Source organism: Aethina tumida, chromosome 4, assembly GCF_024364675.1.
Source record: "Aethina tumida isolate Nest 87 chromosome 4, icAetTumi1.1, whole genome shotgun sequence".
Lineage (NCBI taxonomy): Eukaryota > Metazoa > Arthropoda > Insecta > Coleoptera > Nitidulidae > Aethina > Aethina tumida.
The window spans coordinates 5,992,436-6,013,835 of NC_065438.1; the positions used below are offsets into that span (position 1 = coordinate 5,992,436).

Genomic DNA, 21,400 nt, shown 5'->3' on the forward strand with positions numbered 1-21,400 from the left:
ATTACAGGAGATTTCAATGGTAATGATTAAAATTTTTGTAATTTGAGACTATTTTAAATAACGTTAGAGACGTTTTAAATAGTTTTCAGTAACATTACAAGAGTTTTCAATTGTACTGTACGAAATTTCTATAACTTGAGACTGTTTTAACTAAATTTAAAATTGTTTTAAACTGTTTTCAGTAACATTACAATAGTTTTTAATTGTACTGTATAAAATTACTATAATTTGAGACTGTTTTAAGTAATGTTAAAGTTGTTTTAGACAGTTTTCAATAATACAAGAGTATTCAATGGTATTAAATAAAATTTCTGTATTTTAACACTATTTTGAATAAAGTTAGAGACGTTTTAAATAGTTTTCAGTAATAGAACAAGAGTTTTCAATGATAATGAATAATATTTCAATAATTTGAGACTGTTTTTAATAATGTTAAAGTCGTTTAAACAGTTTTCAGCAACATTACAGGAGTTTTCAATGGTAATGAATAAAATTTTTGTAATTTTAGACTATATTAAATAACGTTAGAGATGTTTTAAACAGTTTTCAGTAACATTACAAGAGTTTTCAATTGTACTGTACGAAATTTCTATGATTTGAGACTGTTTTACGTAAATTTAAAATAGTTTTAAACTGTTTTCAGTAACATTACAATAGTTTTCAATTGTACTGTATAAAGTTTCTATGATTTGAGACTGTTTTAAGTAATGTTAAATTTGTTTTTGACAATTTTCAGTAATAATATAAGAGTTTTCAATGGTATTAAATAAAATTTCTTTATTTTAATACTATTTTGAATAAAGTTAGAGACGTTTTAAACAGTTTTCAGTAATATTACAAGAGTTGTCAATGATAATGAATAATATTTCAATAATTTGAGACTGTTTTTAATAATGTTAAAGTCGTTTAAACAGTTTTCAGCAACATTACAGGAGTTTTTAATGGTAATGGATAAAATTTTTGTAATTGGAAACTATTTTAAATAACGTTAGAGACGTTTTAAACAGTTTTCAGTAATATTACAAGAGTTTTCAATTGTAGTGTACGAATTTTCTATAATTTGAGACTGTTTTAAGTAAATTTAAAATTGTTTTAAACTGTTTTCAGTAACATTACAATAGTTTTCAATTGTACTGTATAAAATTTCTATAATTTGGGACTGTTTTAAGTAATGTTAAAGTTGTTTTAGACAGTTTTCAATAATAATACAAGAGTATTCAATGGTATTAAATAAAATTTCTGTATTTTAACACTATTTTGAATAAAGTTAGAGACGTTTTAAACAGTTTTCAGTAATAGAACAAGAGTTTTCAATGATAATGAATAATATTTCAATAATTTGAGACTGTTTTTAATAATGTTAAAGTCGTTTAAACAGTTTTCAGCAACATTACAGGAGTTTTCAATGGTAATGAATAAAATTTTTGTAATTTTAGACTATTTTAAATAACGTTAGAGACGTTTTAAACAGTTTTCAGTAACATTACAAGAATTTTCAATTGTACTGTACGAAATTTCTATGATTTGAGACTGTTTTACGTAAATTTAAAATAGTTTTAAACTGTTTTCAGTAACATTACAATAATTTTCAATTGTACTGTATAAAGTTTCTATGATTTGAGACTGTTTTAAGTAATGTTAAAGTTGTTTTTGACAATTTTCAGTAATAATATAAGAGTTTTCAATGGTATTAAATAAAATTTCTTTATTTTAACACTATTTTGAATAAAGCTAGAGACGTTTTAAACAGTTTTCAATAATATTACAAGAGTTGTCAATGATAATGAATAATATTTCAATAATTTGAGACTGTTTTTAATAATGTTAAAGTCGTTTAAACAGTTTTCAGCAACATTACAGGAGTTTTCAACGGTAATGAATAAAATTTTTGTAATTTTAGACTATTTTAAATAACGTTAGAGACGTTTTAAACAGTTTTCAGTAACATTACAAGAATTTTCAATTGTACTGTACGAAATTGCTATGATTTGAGACTGTTTTACGTAAATTTAAAATAGGTTTAAACTATTTTCAGTAACATTACAATAGTTTTCAATTGTACTGTATAAAGTTTCTATGATTTGAGACTGTTTTAAGTAATGTTAAATTTGTTTTTGACAATTTTCAGTAATAATATAAGAGTTTTCAATGGTATTAAATAAAATTTCTTTATTTTAATACTATTTTGAATAAAGTTAGAGACGTTTTAAACAGTTTTCAGTAATATTACAAGAGTTGTCAATGATAATGAATAATATTTCAATAATTTGAGACTGTTTTTAATAATGTTAAAGTCGTTTAAACAGTTTTCAGCAACATTACAGGAGTTTTTAATGGTAATGGATAAAATTTTTGTAATTGGAAACTATTTTAAATAACGTTAGAGACGTTTTAAACAGTTTTCAGTAATATTACAAGAGTTTTCAAGTGTAGTGTTTTCTATAATTTGAGACTGTTTTAAGTAAATTTAAAATTGTTTTAAACTGTTTTCAGTAACATTACAATAGTTTTCAATTGTACTGTATAAAATTTCTATAATTTGGGACTGTTTTAAGTAATGTTAAAGTTGTTTTAGACAGTTTTCAGTAATAATACAAGAGTTTTCAATGGTATTAAATAAAATTTCTGTATTTTAAGACTATTTTGAATAAAGTTAGAAACGTTTTAAACAGTTTTCAGTAATATTATAAGAGTTTTCAATGATAATGAATAATATTTCAATAATTTGAGACTGTTTTTAATAATGTTAAAGTCGTTTAAATAGTTTTCAGCAACATTACAGGAGATTTCAATGGTAATGAATAAAATTTTTGGAATTTGAGACTATTTTAAATAAACAGTTTTCAGTAACATTACAAGAGTTTTCAATTGTACTGTACGAAATTTCTATAATTTGAGACTGTTTTAACTAAATTTAAAATTGTTTTAAACTGTTTTCAGTAACATTACAATAGTTTTCAATTGTACTGTATAAAGTTTCTATAATTTGAGACTATTTTAAGTAATATTAAAGTTGTTTTTGATAGGTTTCAGTAATAATACAAGAGTTTTAAAATGGTATTAAATAAAATTTCTGTATTTCTTTCTTTCTAAAGTGTTGTTGTTTAAAATATTAATTATATTATTATATTATATTTTATAGGTAATACACAGCCATAACAGAAGAAAAAACAATAAACAGTACTAATATACTTTTTCTCGTATAATTTATGCCTCCTTACCAATAATCCTGATATCTTATTCTGATAATAATTAAATTTTGTTAAAAATGTTCATCTTGTTCATCATTTTCACCTCCTAAATTAGCAGAAAAATAATGTAAGAGTGCAGGAAATAAATTTTTAAGGACAAATTGACATGTTCTTTCTACATCAGTTTACATACTTGATGGTCTTTAAATAAACATTCTTTAATGCCTTAGAAAGGCAGTTTCGGAAAAGTGGTTACAAGATATTGACATGCAAGACCATTAATAACTAAAGTTTCCAGTTTTTTGTTTGACAGGGATTTATATGGGTGGATTTAACATAACTCCACTTGTCTCTATAAGAGATGGATTAGCAACATTCATGAACTTACTTCGAACTCTTCTTATAGGCCAAATTTGAGAAATATATGTACTGGACTTACTCATTTAAATGATAATTTCAATGACAATGAAAGAGGGAAAATTTGTTAAACGATTTGCAAACCATTTATTATTACTTAACGATATGAAATAATAAAGAGAAAATCACATGTATAAAAAGCACAAAATAATAACTATATTTATCCCATGTGATTGGCTGAAATCATGTTCATGAGCTTAAAATTTTTGTAAAGGAGCCCTCTATATACATTTATGTATAGAAAGTTTTGATTTTGATATATTTTCTGTAATATTATATGGTTGAGTTAGAAAATATGAAGAACTAAGTCTGATCTTACTAATTAAGAAGAATGATCATTATATTCATAGGTTTTTACTTTTTAATAAATAATCAATTTTGTCTGGTAAAAAGTGTGGGATATTTCAATATTTTGTGGCGTAACCTTTGACTTCTATCACAGCTTGCCATCTTTTAGACATAAAAACTGCCAGTCCCTGCAATGTGTCCAAAAGTAATTTGTTACCACTGTGTCTGTATGGTTTGAAGAAGTTCTTGAGTGCTTTTGATGTTTTTTGTTCAGATGTGATGGTCTAATACTCCCCAAAGTCCACCTCAAAAGTGCTCAATAGGATTTAGATCGGGGCACTGAGACGACCATTCAAACACAATTAACTATTTCTTTAGAAACTTCTTTTTAATCATGTTGACGTGTGTTTGAATCGTTATCTTGCTGAAATATCCTCGTTAAATGGAAATGTGGTGTTTTCCATTAAATCCTAGTATTGAAAATGATTACCCTCTACTTGAATCAAGAGTCAAACTTTGAAGTGAGAAAAGCATCTCCAAACTATAATGCTTCCACTAACTATTGGAATTTATTGAAATTGAAGTGTAAAGTAAATATGTTTAGGCATTATTATGTTAAAAATATTTAGAATTTAAGTACAACTGTACAAGTAGAGAATTGATAATAAAAGGATAAAATACCATATAAAACACCGTTTTTAAAGCCAAAATTATTATATTATTGGCGATATTTAAAAACCCCATTAATATTTTAAGGTTCTACGTAAAATTTTATTTCCCCGTGACGTACATTCTTTATGTTAAGTAGTGTAATCGCCAACTTTAGCACCCAGAAAAACCCGCCGATCGACCCTCAAAACTAGCAATAAACCGCGAGTGATAAACCGAGGCCGCCATCAAATCCTTTCCAACCCCCCGTTCAGAAGTTCCGCTGTTTTAGTATTCATTGCGGCCGATCCTCGATGATTTACTGTTGTAAAAGTGTTGAGCAATTTGTCTCGCTTGCAGGAGGAGCTACAGTTCTACAACGACGACGGCAGCTTCCAGAAGTTGCTGGTGGAGAGGAATCTGGCCACTTACGAGCTGTGTCAGCTGCTGATCGTCAAGAACCATGTGCAGCACAACGGTCACTGGTCCCTCATCGAGTTCTGGTCCGAGATGGGTTTAGGTGAGTCGACAGAATTTGATTTAGTAACCACTCGTCCCGTTTTATTTTCGGTTTTATTGCCTTAAGAAGTTAATTTGATAATTCACAATAACATTTTGCATAACGTTTTATTTTTTCTACGAATTAACACGTTCAATTCAGTTTAATAAAAGGCTTTTATTAAAAGCAAACGATTATGGACAATAAAGTTTAATTGGAGGTCAGCAGTTTTTCTACGTGCAGTCGTTGAATTAAATTAGTTCCAATTAGTATAGTAATATTATCGTGCTGCGTTCGATCACATGTCAGAAACATTTGCATGTGTTATACCAATTATTTATCAGAAACTTGTTATAATAACCATGTAGTAGTAGATAATTTTAATGCAATTATATTTCTAATGCACATTATCTCTGTGATTGTAATATTATTGATTTATAGAAAATATAATCTGTTGTAATTATTAAATAGTACAATTATCGTAATCATTTGATTAGAAAGTAATTCATAATTATATAGAGAATATAATCAATTACAATTAAAATACCATTTCATATTTGTCAATTTTCTATTTTTTAATGTATTTAATATATAATATTACTTGATTATTTTTCAAATTACAACTTTTCTTTCTTATTTATCATTTTCATTTAATTTTTAAAATTTTCCAATTTTAATTTTTTTAATAAATTTACCCAATGTTTTATTTATTTTAATTTTCAGTATTCTATTTTCTCAACTTTTAAAATAATAATTATTCATGCAATAATTTTGTAAATTTTTCTAATATTTATATATACATTATCATTTAATTTTTATTTTGCCTATTAAATATTTTCAATTTTAATTCACACTAAATAATGGTATTCAATTGGAATTATTATTATTATTAATGTAAGTGGACTTTTATTATACTTTAATTCATTTTATTTTAACGATATATTTTTAGATAAAAAATATATATTTTTTTTACTGTGTTTTGTATTCTTAATATTCTTTATTATTTTAGTTTTAAATCATTAATTAAATTAAAATATAATTTTATTTTTTTATCTTTTTATTCATTCATTCATTCAAGTACTTTACTTAAAAAAATATCAACTTTTTAATTTATTAATATTTCAGTTTTTTAATTTGCAATGCGACTTTTGATCATTATGAATTTTTAATGAAATTTTCCAATTTTTAAATAATAAAAATTAAGTTTTTTATTTATTGCATTTTATTCTCTTAAAATTATTTATTATTATAGTTTTAAAGTTTTTATGTTGCAATTTTAATTTTAATATTTCAGAAATTCAGTTTTTCATAAATATTTTACTTTATAAATTATTTGTTTATTTTTAGTTTATTAATATTTCGGTTTTTTAATTTAAAATGTCACTTTTGACAGTGATTTTAAATTTTTTTCAATGTTTGAATAAATAAATATACTTTTCATTCATTCATTTATTTCAATTTTTAAATATAAAATTCAATTTTACCTTTTTTATTTTTTTTCTTCTGATTTTTCATAAATATTTCATTTATAAAATGATTTGTTTTAATTGTTTTTTAAATTTATTAATATGGCAGTTTATTTTTTATTTAAAATACCACTTTTGAAGATTTAAATTTTTAATGAAATTTCCAAATATTATTTCTTCTATTTTAATTTCAAATATTTTGAATATTTTTTTAATTTATATAATTAAGAGTGAATAAAAAAAATTAACAATTAAAAAATTTATATTTTATTATAATTTTTAAGTTTTAATTCAACTTATTTTAATTTATATATTTTTTGGATATTTTTTTATTTAAATAAATTACCAGATTTAGATTTTCTGTTTAAAAAATAAAAATACAAATATTAATTAATTTAATATTAACAAATTAAAAATATTATATATATATATATATATATATATATATATATATATATATATATATATATATATATTATAATTTTTAAGCTTTAATTCAATTTATTTTAATTTATATATTTAAAATTGTTTAGATAATTTTTTTGCTTAAAAAAATTGCCAGATTTGGATTTTTTGTTAAAATATTTAATTTTTCAATTTTTGATGATGAAAATTAAACGTTTCATTCATTGCATTATATATTTTTTTTAAATTATTTATTATTTTGGTTTTTAATTTTTAAATTGCATTTTTTTTTATATTTCTGGTATTTTAATTACTCAATCATTGAATTATTTATTTCAATTTTTAAATATAAAATACGATTTCCATAAATATTTTACTTAAAAAAAATATCAGTTTTAATTGTTTTTAATTTAAAATACCACTTTAGAAGATTCATAATTTTTAATGAAGTTTAATTTGTCTCTTTTTAATTAAAAAAAAAATAATTTGAATAATTGAAAAAATATACATTTTAAAAAAGGGAATAAAGAAATTTAAAATAAACTAATTGAAAATTTTATATTTTAATTCCATTTATTATATTTCATATATTTATTTTTTTTATTTAAATAAATTATCAGTTTTGAATTTTCTGTTTAAATTTTTTTAATTTTTGATGATGAAGATTAAACATTTTATTTATTGCATTGTATTTTTTAATTATTTATTATTTTAGTTTTTAAATTTAATATTCTTTAATATTTTAGAATTTCAATCACTCATTTCAGTTTTTAAATATAAAATTTAAATGAGAAATAAATTTTCTTTTTAGTTTTTTATTAATATTTTTTTATTTTAAGTTTTGTTCAATTTATTTTAATTTATGTATTTAAAAAATTATAGGATTTTCTGAACGATAAAATTTCTGAAATTTCAAAATTTCAAAAATTAAAATTTAACAAATCGAAAAATTATTATATTATTATAAATAAATTATAAAAATATGATTTTTTTTATAATTTAATGTTTTAAATTTTTCAATTTTTAATTATAAAAATAAAACTGATAACTGATAGATAATTAAAATAATATAATGCAATAAATAAATATTTCATTTTTCAATTTTTTATTTTTAAAATTTAGATAGATTTTCATATCTTTCAATGTGTTTATTAAATTCTTCAATTTCTAAATGTCATATAATAAATAATAATAATAATAATTATTATTTTGACTTCGAAACTTAATTAAATCATTAAACACGAAGTTATGTTTTTGTCGCACACCTATTTTCCTGCCAAACCCGGATGCTCCGGTCTCCGAAACCCATCCACATGTTGAGCGTTAATTCATCGTTTACTGCAATCCATTCCGTCTTTATTGCGACGTTAACTTTTTCCGCCGCGACGCATTCAACATTTTACCCAACGTTCATAAACTGATAACGTTTGGAATTTTGCTCGGCCGCTCATTATGAATACGGTAACCGATGTGTGCAAAAAGTTGCGCAGCTCAATAAATAACAGTCAATCGTTTTGTTAATTTCTTGTATAATTAGTTAAATAATTGGATACATTCTTCGCACGTAAAAGCGGTCGTAAAACGACAGCGCAATATCTTTTTTAATCAATTTTTAATGACGCCATTAACTCGAAAGGTGTAGTTTTAATCAACACCTCCGGGAATTTCATCACTTTTAATTTTAATGCACCAATATGAAAGTTTACAATTCGTCACCGGAAAAAAATCCTTCTGGCAATTTTATTTGCAGCAATGCTAAATTACTTTTGATTATTGTGTCAAAGTCTCGGGGAATTACCGTGGGTCATAGAATGAAGGCTCAATATGGCGTCGACGCACTGTGGCACAAAACCCAAAATTATAATAAAAGGTGATGATTTGAATTTTTATAAAGTTATACAGTGGTGGAAAAAAGTATGGAATATTTATTTACTTGCTACAAATGTTACTTAATGTTTTTCCTAAATAAAAATATAATTATAATAATATTATAATATAATATAATAATAATATAATAATTATAATAATATTTCTGGAATTTTAATCATTTATTTAAAATTTTTAAAATAAAAAATAAAATAAAGTATTTTACTTATTTTTTTTTTTATTCATTAATATGACAGTGTTTTTAATTTAAAATGCCACTTTTGATGATTCTGAATTTTTAATGAAGTTTATTTTACCCCTTTTTAATAAAAAATATTTTGAATAACTGAAAAAAAAATTTTTTTAATTTTTATAATAAAAAAAGAGAATAAAAAAATTTAAAATTAAATAATAAATAAAAAATACAATTTTAATATTTTTCCTTTCAGTTTTTCGTTAATATATATTTTAGTTAAAATAATTTGTTTTTTTAATTTATTAATATGGCAGTTTTTTTTTTTTAATTTAAAATGCCACTTTTGATGATTCTGAATTTTTAATGAAATTTATAAATTTAATTTATTCCCTTTAAATATAAAATATTTTGAATAATTGAAAAAAAAAATATTTTTTTTTTAATTTTTTTAATAAATAAAGAGAATAAAGAAATTCATAATTAAATAATAAATAAAAAAAATACAATTTTATTTTTTTTCCTTTCAGTTTTTCATTAATATATATTTTACTTAAAAAAATTTATTTGTTTCTTCAATTTATTAATATGACAGTTTTTTTTTTAATTTTAAATGCCACTTTTGATAATTCTGAATTTTTAATGAAATTTATTATTAATATTTACCTTTTTTTAATATAAAATATTTTGAATAATTGAAAAAAAAATATTTTTTTAATTTTAAAATAAAAAAATGAGAATAAAGAAATTTAAAATTAAATAATAAATAAAAAAATAAAATAAAAATAAATATTTTGAATAATTGAAATTTTTTCAAATTTTAAGGATAAAAATTAAATTATTATTGATTTATATTTTTTAAATTATTATATTAATTTTTAATATTTCAATATTATTTATTTCAATTTTCACATTTAAAATTTTATCTTTTTTCCAGTTTTTAAGTAGTTAAAAATATTTTTTTTTTTAATTTTTTTAGTAAATAAAGAGAATAAAGAAATTCATAATTAAATAATAAATAAAAAAAATACAATTTTATTTTTTTTCCTTTCAGTTTTTCATTAATATATATTTTACTTAAAAAAATTTATTTGTTTTTTCAATTTATTAATATGGCAGTTTTTTTTTTTTAATTTTAAATGCCACTTTTGATGATTTTGAATTTTTAATGAAATTTATAAATTTAATTTACCCATTTTTAATATAAAATATTTTGAATAATTGAATTTTTATAATAGAAAAAGAGAATAAAGAAATTTAAAATTAAATAATAAATAAAAAAATACAATTTTAATTTTTTTTCCTTTCAATTTTTTATTAATATATATTTGACTTAAAACATTTTTTTTGTTTTTTTTTTTAATTTATTAATATGGCAGTTTTTTCATTTAAAATGCTACTTTTGATAATTCTGGATTTTTAATGAAATTTATAAATTTAATTTACCCCTTTTTAATATAAAATATTTTGAATAATTGAAAAAAAAATATTTTTTTAATTTTAAAATAAAAAAATAAGAATAAAGAAATTTAAAATTAAATAATAAATAAAAAAAATAAAATAAAAATAAATATTTTGAATAATTGGAAAAATATATTTTTTTTAATTTTTATAATAAATAAAAAAAAATACAATTTTAATTTTTTTTCCTTTCAGTTATTCATTAATATATATTTTACTTAAAAAAATTTATTTGTATTTTTAATTTATTAATATGGCAGTTTTTTTTTTTAATTTAAAATGCCACTTTTGATGATTGTGAATTTTTAAGAATTTTATAAATTTAATTTACCCCATTTTGATATAAAATGTTTTGAATAATTGAAAAATATATATATATATATATATATATATTTTTTTTTTTAATTTTTATAATAAAAAAAGAGAATAAAGAAATTTTTAAATATTAAGTAATAAAAATACAATTTAAATTTTTTCCTTTCAGTTTTTTATTAATATATATTTTACTTAAATAAATTTTTTGTTTTTTTAATTTATTAATATGGCATATTTTTCTAATTTAAAATGTCACTTTTGATGATTCTGAATTTTTATTGACATTTATAAATTTAATTTACTCTTTTTTAATATAAAATATTTTGAATAATTGGAAAAAAATATATTTTTTTAATTTTTATAATAAAAAAAGAAAATAAAGAAATTTAAAATTAAATAATAAATAAAAAAAAACAATTTTTATTACTTATTTCAGATTTTCATTACTTATTTTTTTTTTTAATTTATCAATATGGCAGTTTTTTTAATGAAATTTCCAAATTTAATTTATGCTTTTTTAAAATTTTAAATAATTGAAAAATATAAAAAACAAATAAAAAAATAAAAATAAAAATTAACAAATTGAAAAAATATATATTTTTATTATAATTTTATAATTCAATTCAATTTAAAATTTAATAATTTATATAATTCTATGTAAAACAGTTATGGCTCTTGCACATTTATTACGTCATACGTTTTAGTAGCCCCACTGTGCGGGGACTTATAGCTTTTACCTCCGACATTTCTAACATATTAGTCCTCGTACATCAAATAAAAGACGTCATTAACGACCCTTTCGGACTTGAAATTTTCATTTCGATAACACGTACACGATTTACAACTGTAACATCTTGAGAATGTTAAAAATTGGGACACGGTCTGCGGTGATTTGCGTTTTTTACGACCCTGCGACTGTTATTCCTGCTGCCACGCAACACGACAATCACTATTAGCTTTTGCCCATAAGAATGGGCCACCGATTAACTGAATGTGTGCGGTAGGTTGGTTGGACTTTTTATTTTAGGAGACGATATAAATCTTCTGATTTATAGTTCTTTTCGTGTTCGATAATAAACTGAGGAATGTTAATGCGTCGTTCTTCTTGTTAAACCAACACTCAAAGGTTTCGTTTCGGTTTTGACGAGAACCTAACTAATAACATAAACGACGCTGAACTACAATGAACTAAAAACCATAATAAATCAATTTTTATGGCGATTTCAAGGATAAGTACCTAGTAAAAGTATAAAAAAATTAAACTTTGACTTTTCAGAAGTGTAAAATGTTAATTTCCTCTCTATTTATTTCATATTTTTTAATGCATAAGCATAAAATACGATTTTATACGACAAAAAATGCAATTACTCGCCCGACAAACGTCTGTGTTAATTTCGCAACTCGGCGTATTTGTATTTTAATATTTAACCAGTGGGATTTAATAGAACAACTTTCCGAGAGCTTTTCCTTCTTTTTTAAATTAATTTCTTGGAAAAAGTAACAAACTAACAAGTAGGATTAACTTGAAAAGAAATACGTAGAAATGAATTTTTCACCAAAAAGTAATTCGTTTGAAAATTGGTCTGTAATATTAAACCATTATTAAAAATATTAATTAATAATGCTTTTAAATTGTAGAAAAAAGATAGACGAACATATAAAACCATCATATGACTCCGTATTATGGTAATTTAGTAATTAAGAGTAATCAAATATGAATATTCCTCTTTCTTCCATATTTTCCAACTTTCAAGCTTTAAATATTACAGAAAATATTTAAAACTCAAAACTTTCTTTACTTGAGTGTTTAGAAGGCTTTTATAAACATTTTTTAACTCATAGACATGTTTCTAGGACATAACAAACATTTTCCTTATTTGGTGCCTTTTATACATGTTACTTTCTCTTTGTTTTTTTTTTTTTTAAATATTTTAATGTAATTGGTTTGCAATATAGGTTTCCTTCTTTCTTAGTCACTGATTATATTTCTTCATGGTTCTTTAATTTTTTTCTTCGCTCTTTTCTATGTTTTACTTAACTTATTTTGATATATTTCTTTTTTTACTTTAAATCTTTTTATTCGACTTTCTTTACATCTATCTATATATTCCTAAGATTAATTTAGTTTTTACTACAAAATCTTTTACTTGTTTTTATTATCATTTTTTTTTATTTTTTCTTTTTTATTTGTTTTAATAAGTTTTTAATTTGCTATCATTCGAAATCTTTTTATTCCTTATACTCTTTTTCATTATATTTTTAATTTTTATTATGTGGTATATGTATATTTTGTAAGATTTTCTATTTTTATTTAGAGAAATATTGCATCATTTTCTACTTTAATTATTTATCCTTTTATTTTTGTTTTGTCTTAATTTTTTTCTTTCCTCTTATCATTGTTTTAATATTATTATTTTAATATTTTTCCTTTTTATTCAAAATCTTTACTCCTTATTCTCTTTCTCTTTATATTTTATAATTTTTTATGTGCATTACATATAATTTTTTAGGTCGTTTAATTTTAATTTAGATTACTTCGAATTTTTTTACTTTAATTATATATTCTTTTATTTTTGTTTTTATTCTTTGTTTTAATAGTCATATTTTAATATCTTTCTTTATTACATTTTTAATTCTTTATTCCCTTAATCTTTAATTATTCCTATTTTATTATTTGTCTTTTAACCATTATATTTTTTTTCTTTCTTTTTTTCTTGTTTTAATATATATTTTTTAATACCTTTCTTTGTTTCTTCATATTTTTCGTTTTTATTATGTATTATTATTATCTATAATTTTTTAGTTTTTCTATTTTTAATTTACATACCTTAGATTTGTTATTTTAATTATTTATTCTTTTATTTTTGATTTTTTATCGATGTTTCATTTTTTCTCTCCTATTTTCTCTGTTTTTTTTAGCTTATTGGAATATATCTCTTTGTTTAGTATTTATTCTTTTATTAATTTGTACATTTTTATTATTTGTCATTTTACTGTTATTTAATTATTTTTCTCTCAACTTTTCTGTGTTTTAATAGACACATTTTAATATCTTTCTTTTTTCTTAAACATTTATTTAATTTTTATTCTTTATTTCCTTAACCTTTCATTTTTCTAATATTATTGTTTTTTATTTAACAGTAGTTTATTTTTTTTCCTCTTTTCCTTATTATAATAATTTTATTTTAATACCCTTCCTTATTATTTAAAATCGTTTTACTCCTTATTCTCTTTTTCTTTACATATTTCATTTTTATTACGTGCCTTGTCTATATTTTGTAGATTCTCTGTTTTTAATTTAAAGATGAATTGGTTCATATTTGTTATTTTAATCATTTACTCTTTTATTTTTGATTTTTATCGTTCTTTTATTTTTGTATTTTATTTGTTTTATTAAGCTTATTTTAATATTTTTCTTTGTTTACTTAAAATCCTTCTTATTCATTTATTAATTGTTACATTTTTTTTATTTTTTATTTAACCATTATATCTGTTTTCCTTGTCTTAATAACCATATTTTAATATCTTTCTTTGTTTATTTAAACATTTTTTCATTCCTTATTCCCTTTTTCTTTATTTTTTCAATTTTTATTATTTGTCATTTTACTGTTATTTAATTTTTTTATTCTTTTGTTTATTTTAATATATTTTTTCTTTTACTTCCATCTTTCTATTTTTTATTTTATATATTTTTGGTTTTCCTTTTTTTATAATTTGGAGATTGCTTCAGAGATTTTACTTTAAATCATTCAGTCTTTTATTTTTATCTTTTCGTCCTTATATAATTTTTTCTTATCTCCTTCTTTAATATCTTCCTTTTTGACTTCTTTATTGCCTTTCACTTTATTTTATTCATTTTTATCATTTGTCATATCAATTTTCTTAGTTTTTTAATTTTTATTAGATATTTTATTTTTAATTCAGAGATTGTTTCACAATTATTTAATTGCCTTTTATTTTAATCTCAATGAATAGGTCCATAATATTTTATACTTTCAATTTAAGCGGTACAAAAAAGTGCATAAATACTGCTAATGTAATTCTTATCCAAGCGAGTAAAGTTATGTTAATTCTTCTTCTTATGTAAATCTCGATGCATCATTTCAATATCTTATCATCGTTTTCAGAATCTATCCTTCTGAAACATTTAAGAGCGTTTCTTTAAAGACACTCAAAGCTGTAATCTGACGCAGAAAGATGACGAACTTGTACGCAAATTAAATGAAAACGACGCACGATCTTGATTGTCATTTAAAGATGTTGTTCATGTTTCTTTGAAAAATAAGAGAGTTTATAATTGTGTAACAATTATTTACTACTTTTAAAACTACTGCGTTGTGGTTGTCAACATATTCTTAAAAACATAAACAACGTAATATTTTGTACTATATATAGTATTTGAAATTGAAAATAAAAAACGCTAAAATGTGGAATAAGATGAAATTGTTCCATTTGATTTAATTTCTTTTGTAGCTTAAAATCTATAGACTCAAAATTTTAATATTAATATATATTTAAAATAATAATTATATAAAGATCTATAAATTTGTAGAGGGATTATTTTTTTTATTTACCAAACAAAAACACGAACTAAAATATTACACAAATTACATTAACAAATGGGCACATGGTTAAATAGTTTAGAACTTGTTTATGATACGGCGACAATAAAGAGAAAAACACGTATGAAATATATAAAACGTCAAAGGAACAGACAACAACAAACGTTCCTGCCCCAGCAGCAAGCGGGCAGGATCGCATAACGAAATTATGCAACACGATGTTACGTATCTATTTTTAAACGCGACCCGCGGTATATCACAAAGTGAATTAGATTAAGTTCGGCCGTGACTTTGAACCGTTTCAAGGTCGAGTATCTCGCAATCGACAGTTATTCGACACATCGAAACGCGGAGATGATTTACATACATATATACATTATATACATGTGTAACTACGTGTACGAACACACAATGATAATACGTAGTTGTATGTAAACTCATATTTTCTCAGAAAATATTGGTTGTCCAATTATAAATTTCTGGAAATTATCAATTTATGCTATTTATGTTGTTTATTATAGCAAAAATAAACTATGACTAACTGAATCCATTAAAACAAATTAATTAACACGAATAAACTTTTACCAGGCCATTTTTTGTTTCATATTTAAATTTCATGTCTCAGTTTAATGAACTTAAAAAACTGTATTCGTCATAATATATAATAGTATATATACATTAATAACGTTAGATCTTAATAGATTATTTTTCGTGTTTTAATTCTCAATTTTTTGAAAGTATCAGTTTAATGAAGCTAAAAAGGTGTATTCGTTATTTTACCATGGAAGAATAAACAGTAGTTGAAAACTTGTATGAAAACAAAATAAAGTACATTAATAAAGTTAGATCTTAATAGATTATTTTTCGTGTTTCAATTCTCAATTTTTTGACTGTATCAGTTTAATGAAACTAAAGAGATGTATTCGTTATTTTACCATAGAAGAATAAACAGTAGTTGAAAACTTGTACGAAAACAAAATACAGTACATTAATAAAGTTAGATCTTAATAGATTAATTTTCGTGTTTTAATTTTCAATTTTTTGAAAGTATCAGTTTAATGAAGCTAAAAAGGTGTATTCGTTATTTTACCATAGAAGAATAAACAGTAGTTGAAAACTTGTACGAAAACAAAATACAGTACATTAATAAAGTTAGATCTTAATAGATTATTTTTCGTGTTTCAATTCTCAATTTTTTGACTGTATCAGTTTAATGGATCTAAAGAGATGTATTCGTTATTTTATCATAGAAGAATAAAAAGTAGTTGAAAAGTTGTACGAAAACAAAATAGAGTACATTAATAAAGTTAGATCTTAATAGATTAATTTTCGTGTTTTAATTCTGAATTTTTTGAAAGTATCAGTTTAATGAAGCCAAAAAGGTGTATTCGTTATTTTACCATAGAAGAATATACAGTAGTAGAAAACTTGTATGAAAACAAAATAGAGTACATTAATAAAGTTACATCTTAATAGATTATTTTTCGTGTTTCAATTCTCAATTTTTTGATTGTATCAGTTTAATGAAGCTAAAGAGATGTATTCGTTATTTTACCATAGAAGAATAAACAGTAGTTGAAAACTTGTACGAAAACAAAATACAGTACATTAATAAAGTTAGATCTTAATAGATTATTTTTCGTGTTTCAATTCTCAATTTTTTGACTGTATCAGTTTAATGAAGCTAAAGAGATGTATTCGTTATTTTACCATAGAAGAATAAACAGTAGTTGAAAACTTGTACGAAAACAAAATACAGTACATTAATAAAGTTAGATCTTAATAGATTAATTTTCGTGTTTTAATTTTCAATTTTTTGAAAGTATCAGTTTAACGAAGCTAAAAAGGTGTATTCGTTATTTTACCATAGAAGAATATACAGTAGTAGAAAACTTGTATGAAAACAAAATAGAGTACATTAATAAAGTTAGATCTTAATAGATTATTTTTCGTGTTTCAATTCTCAATTTTTTGATTGTATCAGTTTAATGAAGCTAAAGAGATGTATTCGTTATTTTACCATAGAAGAATAAACAGTAGTTGAAAACTTGTATGAAAACAAAATAGAGTACATTAATAAAGTTACATCTTAATAGATTAATTTTCGTGCTTTATTTCTCAATTTTTTGAAAGTATCAGTTTAACGAAGCTAAAAAGGTGTATTCGTTATTTTACCATAGAAGAATATACAGTAGTAGAAAACTTGTATGAAAACAAAATAGAGTACATTAATAAAGTTAGATCTTAATAGATTATTTTTCGTGTTTCAATTCTCAATTTTTTGATTGTATCAGTTTAATGAAGCTAAAGAGATGTATTCGTTATTTTACCATAGAAGAATAAACAGTAGTTGAAAACTTGTACGAAAACAAAATACAGTACATTAATAAAGTTAGATCTTAATAGATTATTTTTCGTGTTTCAATTCTCAATTTTTTGACTGTATCAGTTTAATGAAGCTAAAGAGATGTATTCGTTATTTTACCATAGAAGAATAAACAGTAGTTGAAAACTTGTACGAAAACAAAATACAGTACATTAATAAAGTTAGATCTTAATAGATTAATTTTCGTGTTTTAATTTTCAATTTTTTGAAAGTATCAGTTTGACGAAGCTAAAAAGGTGTATTCGTTATTTTACCATAGAAGAATATACAGTAGTAGAAAACTTGTATGAAAACAAAATAGAGTACATTAATAAAGTTAGATCTTAATAGATTATTTTTCGTGTTTCAATTCTCAATTTTTTGATTGTATCAGTTTAATGAAGCTAAAGAGATGTATTCGTTATTTTACCATAGAAGAATAAACAGTAGTTGAAAACTTGTACGAAAACAAAATACAGTACATTAATAAAGTTAGATCTTAATAGATTATTTTTCGTGTTTCAATTCTCAATTTTTTGACTGTATCAGTTTAATGAAGCTAAAGAGATGTATTCGTTATTTTACCATAGAAGAATAAACAGTAGTTGAAAACTTGTACGAAAACAAAATACAGTACATTAATAAAGTTAGATCTTAATAGATTAATTTTCGTGTTTTAATTTTCAATTTTTTGAAAGTATCAGTTTAACGAAGCTAAAAAGGTGTATTCGTTATTTTACCATAGAAGAATAAACTGTAGCTAAAAACTTGTATGAAAACAAATTAGAGTACATTAATAAAGTTAGATATTATTAGATCATTTTTCATGTTTCAACTCTCAATTTTTTGAAAGTATCAGTTTAATGAAGCTAAAGAGGTGTATTCGTTATTTTACCATGGAAGAATAAACAGTAGTTGAAAACTTGTATGAAAACAAAATAAAGTACATTAATAAAGTTAGATCTTAATAGATTATTTTTCGTGTTTCAATTCTCAATTTTTTGACTGTATCAGTTTAATGAAACTAAAGAGATGTATTCGTTATTTTACCATAGAAGAATAAACAGTAGTTGAAAACTTGTATGAAAACAAAATAGAGTACATTAATAAAGTTAGATCTTAATAGATTAATTTTCGTGTTTTATTTCTCAATTTTTTGAATGTATCAGTTTAATGAAACTAAAAATGTGTATTCGTTATTTTACCATAGAAGAATAAACAGTAGTTTCAAACTTGTACGAAAACAAAATACAGTACATTAATAAAGTTAGATCTTAATAGATTAATTTTCGTGTTTTAATTTTCAATATTTTGAAAGTATCAGTTTAATGAAGCTAAAAAGGTGTATTCGTTATTTTACCATAGAAGAATAAACAGTAGTTGAAAACTTGTACGAAAACAAAATACAGTACATTAGTAAAGTTAGATCTTAATAGATTATTTTTCGTGTTTCAATTCTCAATTTTTTGACTGTATCAGTTTAATGAAGCTAAAGAGATGTATTCGTTATTTTACCATAGAAGAATAAACAGTAGTTGAAAACTTGTACGAAAACAAAATACAGTACATTAATAAAGTTAGATCTTAATAGATTAATTTTCGTGTTTTAATTTTCAATATTTTGAAAGTATCAGTTTAATGAAGTTAAAGAGGTGTATTCGTTATTTTACCATAGAAGAATAAACAGTAGTTGAAAACTTGTATGAAAACAAAATAGAGTACATTAATAAAGTTACATCTTAATAGATTAATTTTCGTGCTTTATTTCTCAATTTTTTGAAAGTATCAGTTTAATGAAGCTAAAAAGGTGTATTCGTTATTTTACCATAGAAGAATAAACAGTAGTTGAAAACTTGTATGAAAACAAAATAGAGTACATTAATAAAGTTAGATATTATTAGATCATTTTTCATGTTTCAATTCTGAATTTTTTGAAAGTACCAGTTTAATGAAGCTAAAAAGGAGTATTCGTTATTTTACTATAGAAGAATAATCTGTAACCAAAAACTAAAACAATAAAATAGTGAACATTAATAAACTAGATCATTTTTCGTGTCCTAATTCTCAATTTTTTGGAAGAGCTGTATTTGTTATTTTATCATAGAAGAATAAACTGAACTGAAAACTTGTATGAAAAAAGAAATAGTGTACATTAATAAATTTATATCTCATTAGATTAAATTTGGTGCTCCAATTCTCAACTTCTTGAAAGTGTCAGTTTAAAGAAGTTAAAGGGGTGTATTTGTTATTTTCAAGCTTGTATGAAAACAAAGTAGTATACAATAATAAACTTAAATCTGACCAGACAATATTTTATATAATAATATAATAATAAATAAATGGGAGTATTGGTTGATGAAAAAAAGAAGCTGTGGCTGAAAACTGTAAAGAAATATTTGTTTATTCATTAAAAAGCCTCTTCATTATATTAAAAGTTGAATTTGCCATTTTCTCATAACGGTAACTTAATCTGCATTTGAAACACCTTAAGAATTCCTCCTGAGAAATTCATTCAAGTAACAACAGTTACTTATGAACTTCGAAGTTGTTAAGTAGTTTTGGAAGTGTTATATCCGAACAACCTGTTTACCCCGATCAAAACGACGCAACGTTCGAATAACCAAACTAGATTTTATTAAAGATACATTGATTTTCAATTCGAAAAAGAGTTTAAGCCCGTATCCTTCTAAGGATCGCAGGATTGAGGACCTGCACGCCGACTAAAATACTTTTAACGCTACATTTACGAAGTAAACTGCCACTTCTCCATTTTAGATTAGATTGAATCGAAGTCGAACGTCCAATATTCGATGCGAATAAATTTTAATGGACTCAGTTATTTACTTGTCCTTCGACAAAATCGAATAAACACACACACACGAAACATTCCGGGGCAATTGACAAAAAGAGGAGGGCAAATTCGATGCACCCCGGAACAATTAAAATTCAGAAATGCGCCCGTTGTAACGACAACAAAGGAATAACTAATTCCTCGTGCTGATGAGGTGAATAAGGGATCGGTCTTCGGAAATGGGTCAGGGAATCGTTAACGGTGAGCTCCCACGTCGTTTGTTCTCAATCCTGGGGGGAGACGGGACTCACCCACCTATTCGTCGGCAAATTAAATTGGAAAGCCATTAGATGGCCGCAAAACGGTTTTGATTAACCTTTGTAATGTGCCCGATTGAGGGAGGATCCTCACACGGGGAAAACATTGTTAAGGAGCCAATGAATAATTTATAAATTTTTAAGTGTTGCTGGATTTTTACCCCTTTTTTGTCTGTTTGATATTAAGGCTTTGATTCACTAAAAATAATACCCTAGGTGGAGGTCCCCTGTTGTTTTTAGATAACACACTTAAATAATTAAACAGTTAAACAATTTGTATTTTAAATTGGATCCGACAGTAATTGTTTATGACTGTAAATAGTTTATAACACTCAATTAAATTGTTTTCTTTCCCATGTTAGTAATTTATTACTTTGTATTTAACAAATTCCAATAACTATTTGTTTTATTATTGGTTAATTACCTCAGTTTTGACTACAACACTAAAATCCTTCATTAACAGTACATAAAATAGATTAAACTATAACATATAAAGAGTAAAAATTTAATTAATGTTGTAAATTGGCAACACATTAGTTAAAAACGTTTCAACCACTGTTTAACATTGTTAAAAATAGACCCGAGGTGATAGTTGTTTCCGACCAGCAACAAATTA

At 22.7% G+C, this 21,400-nt stretch overlaps 1 protein-coding gene across 6 annotated transcripts in view; it reads left to right on the forward strand.

The window, feature by feature from the left end:
* Positions 1-21,400, forward strand: part of LOC109604923 (growth factor receptor-bound protein 14) — a 429,146-nt gene that overhangs the window by 102,328 nt on the left and 305,418 nt on the right. For all 6 annotated transcript variants that reach the window (XM_049966498.1, XM_049966497.1, XM_049966499.1 and 3 more), the window contains exon 3: positions 4,905-5,064. In XM_049966498.1, the coding sequence (XP_049822455.1) occupies positions 4,905-5,064 (160 nt within the window). The remainder of the gene's footprint in view (positions 1-4,904; positions 5,065-21,400) is intronic.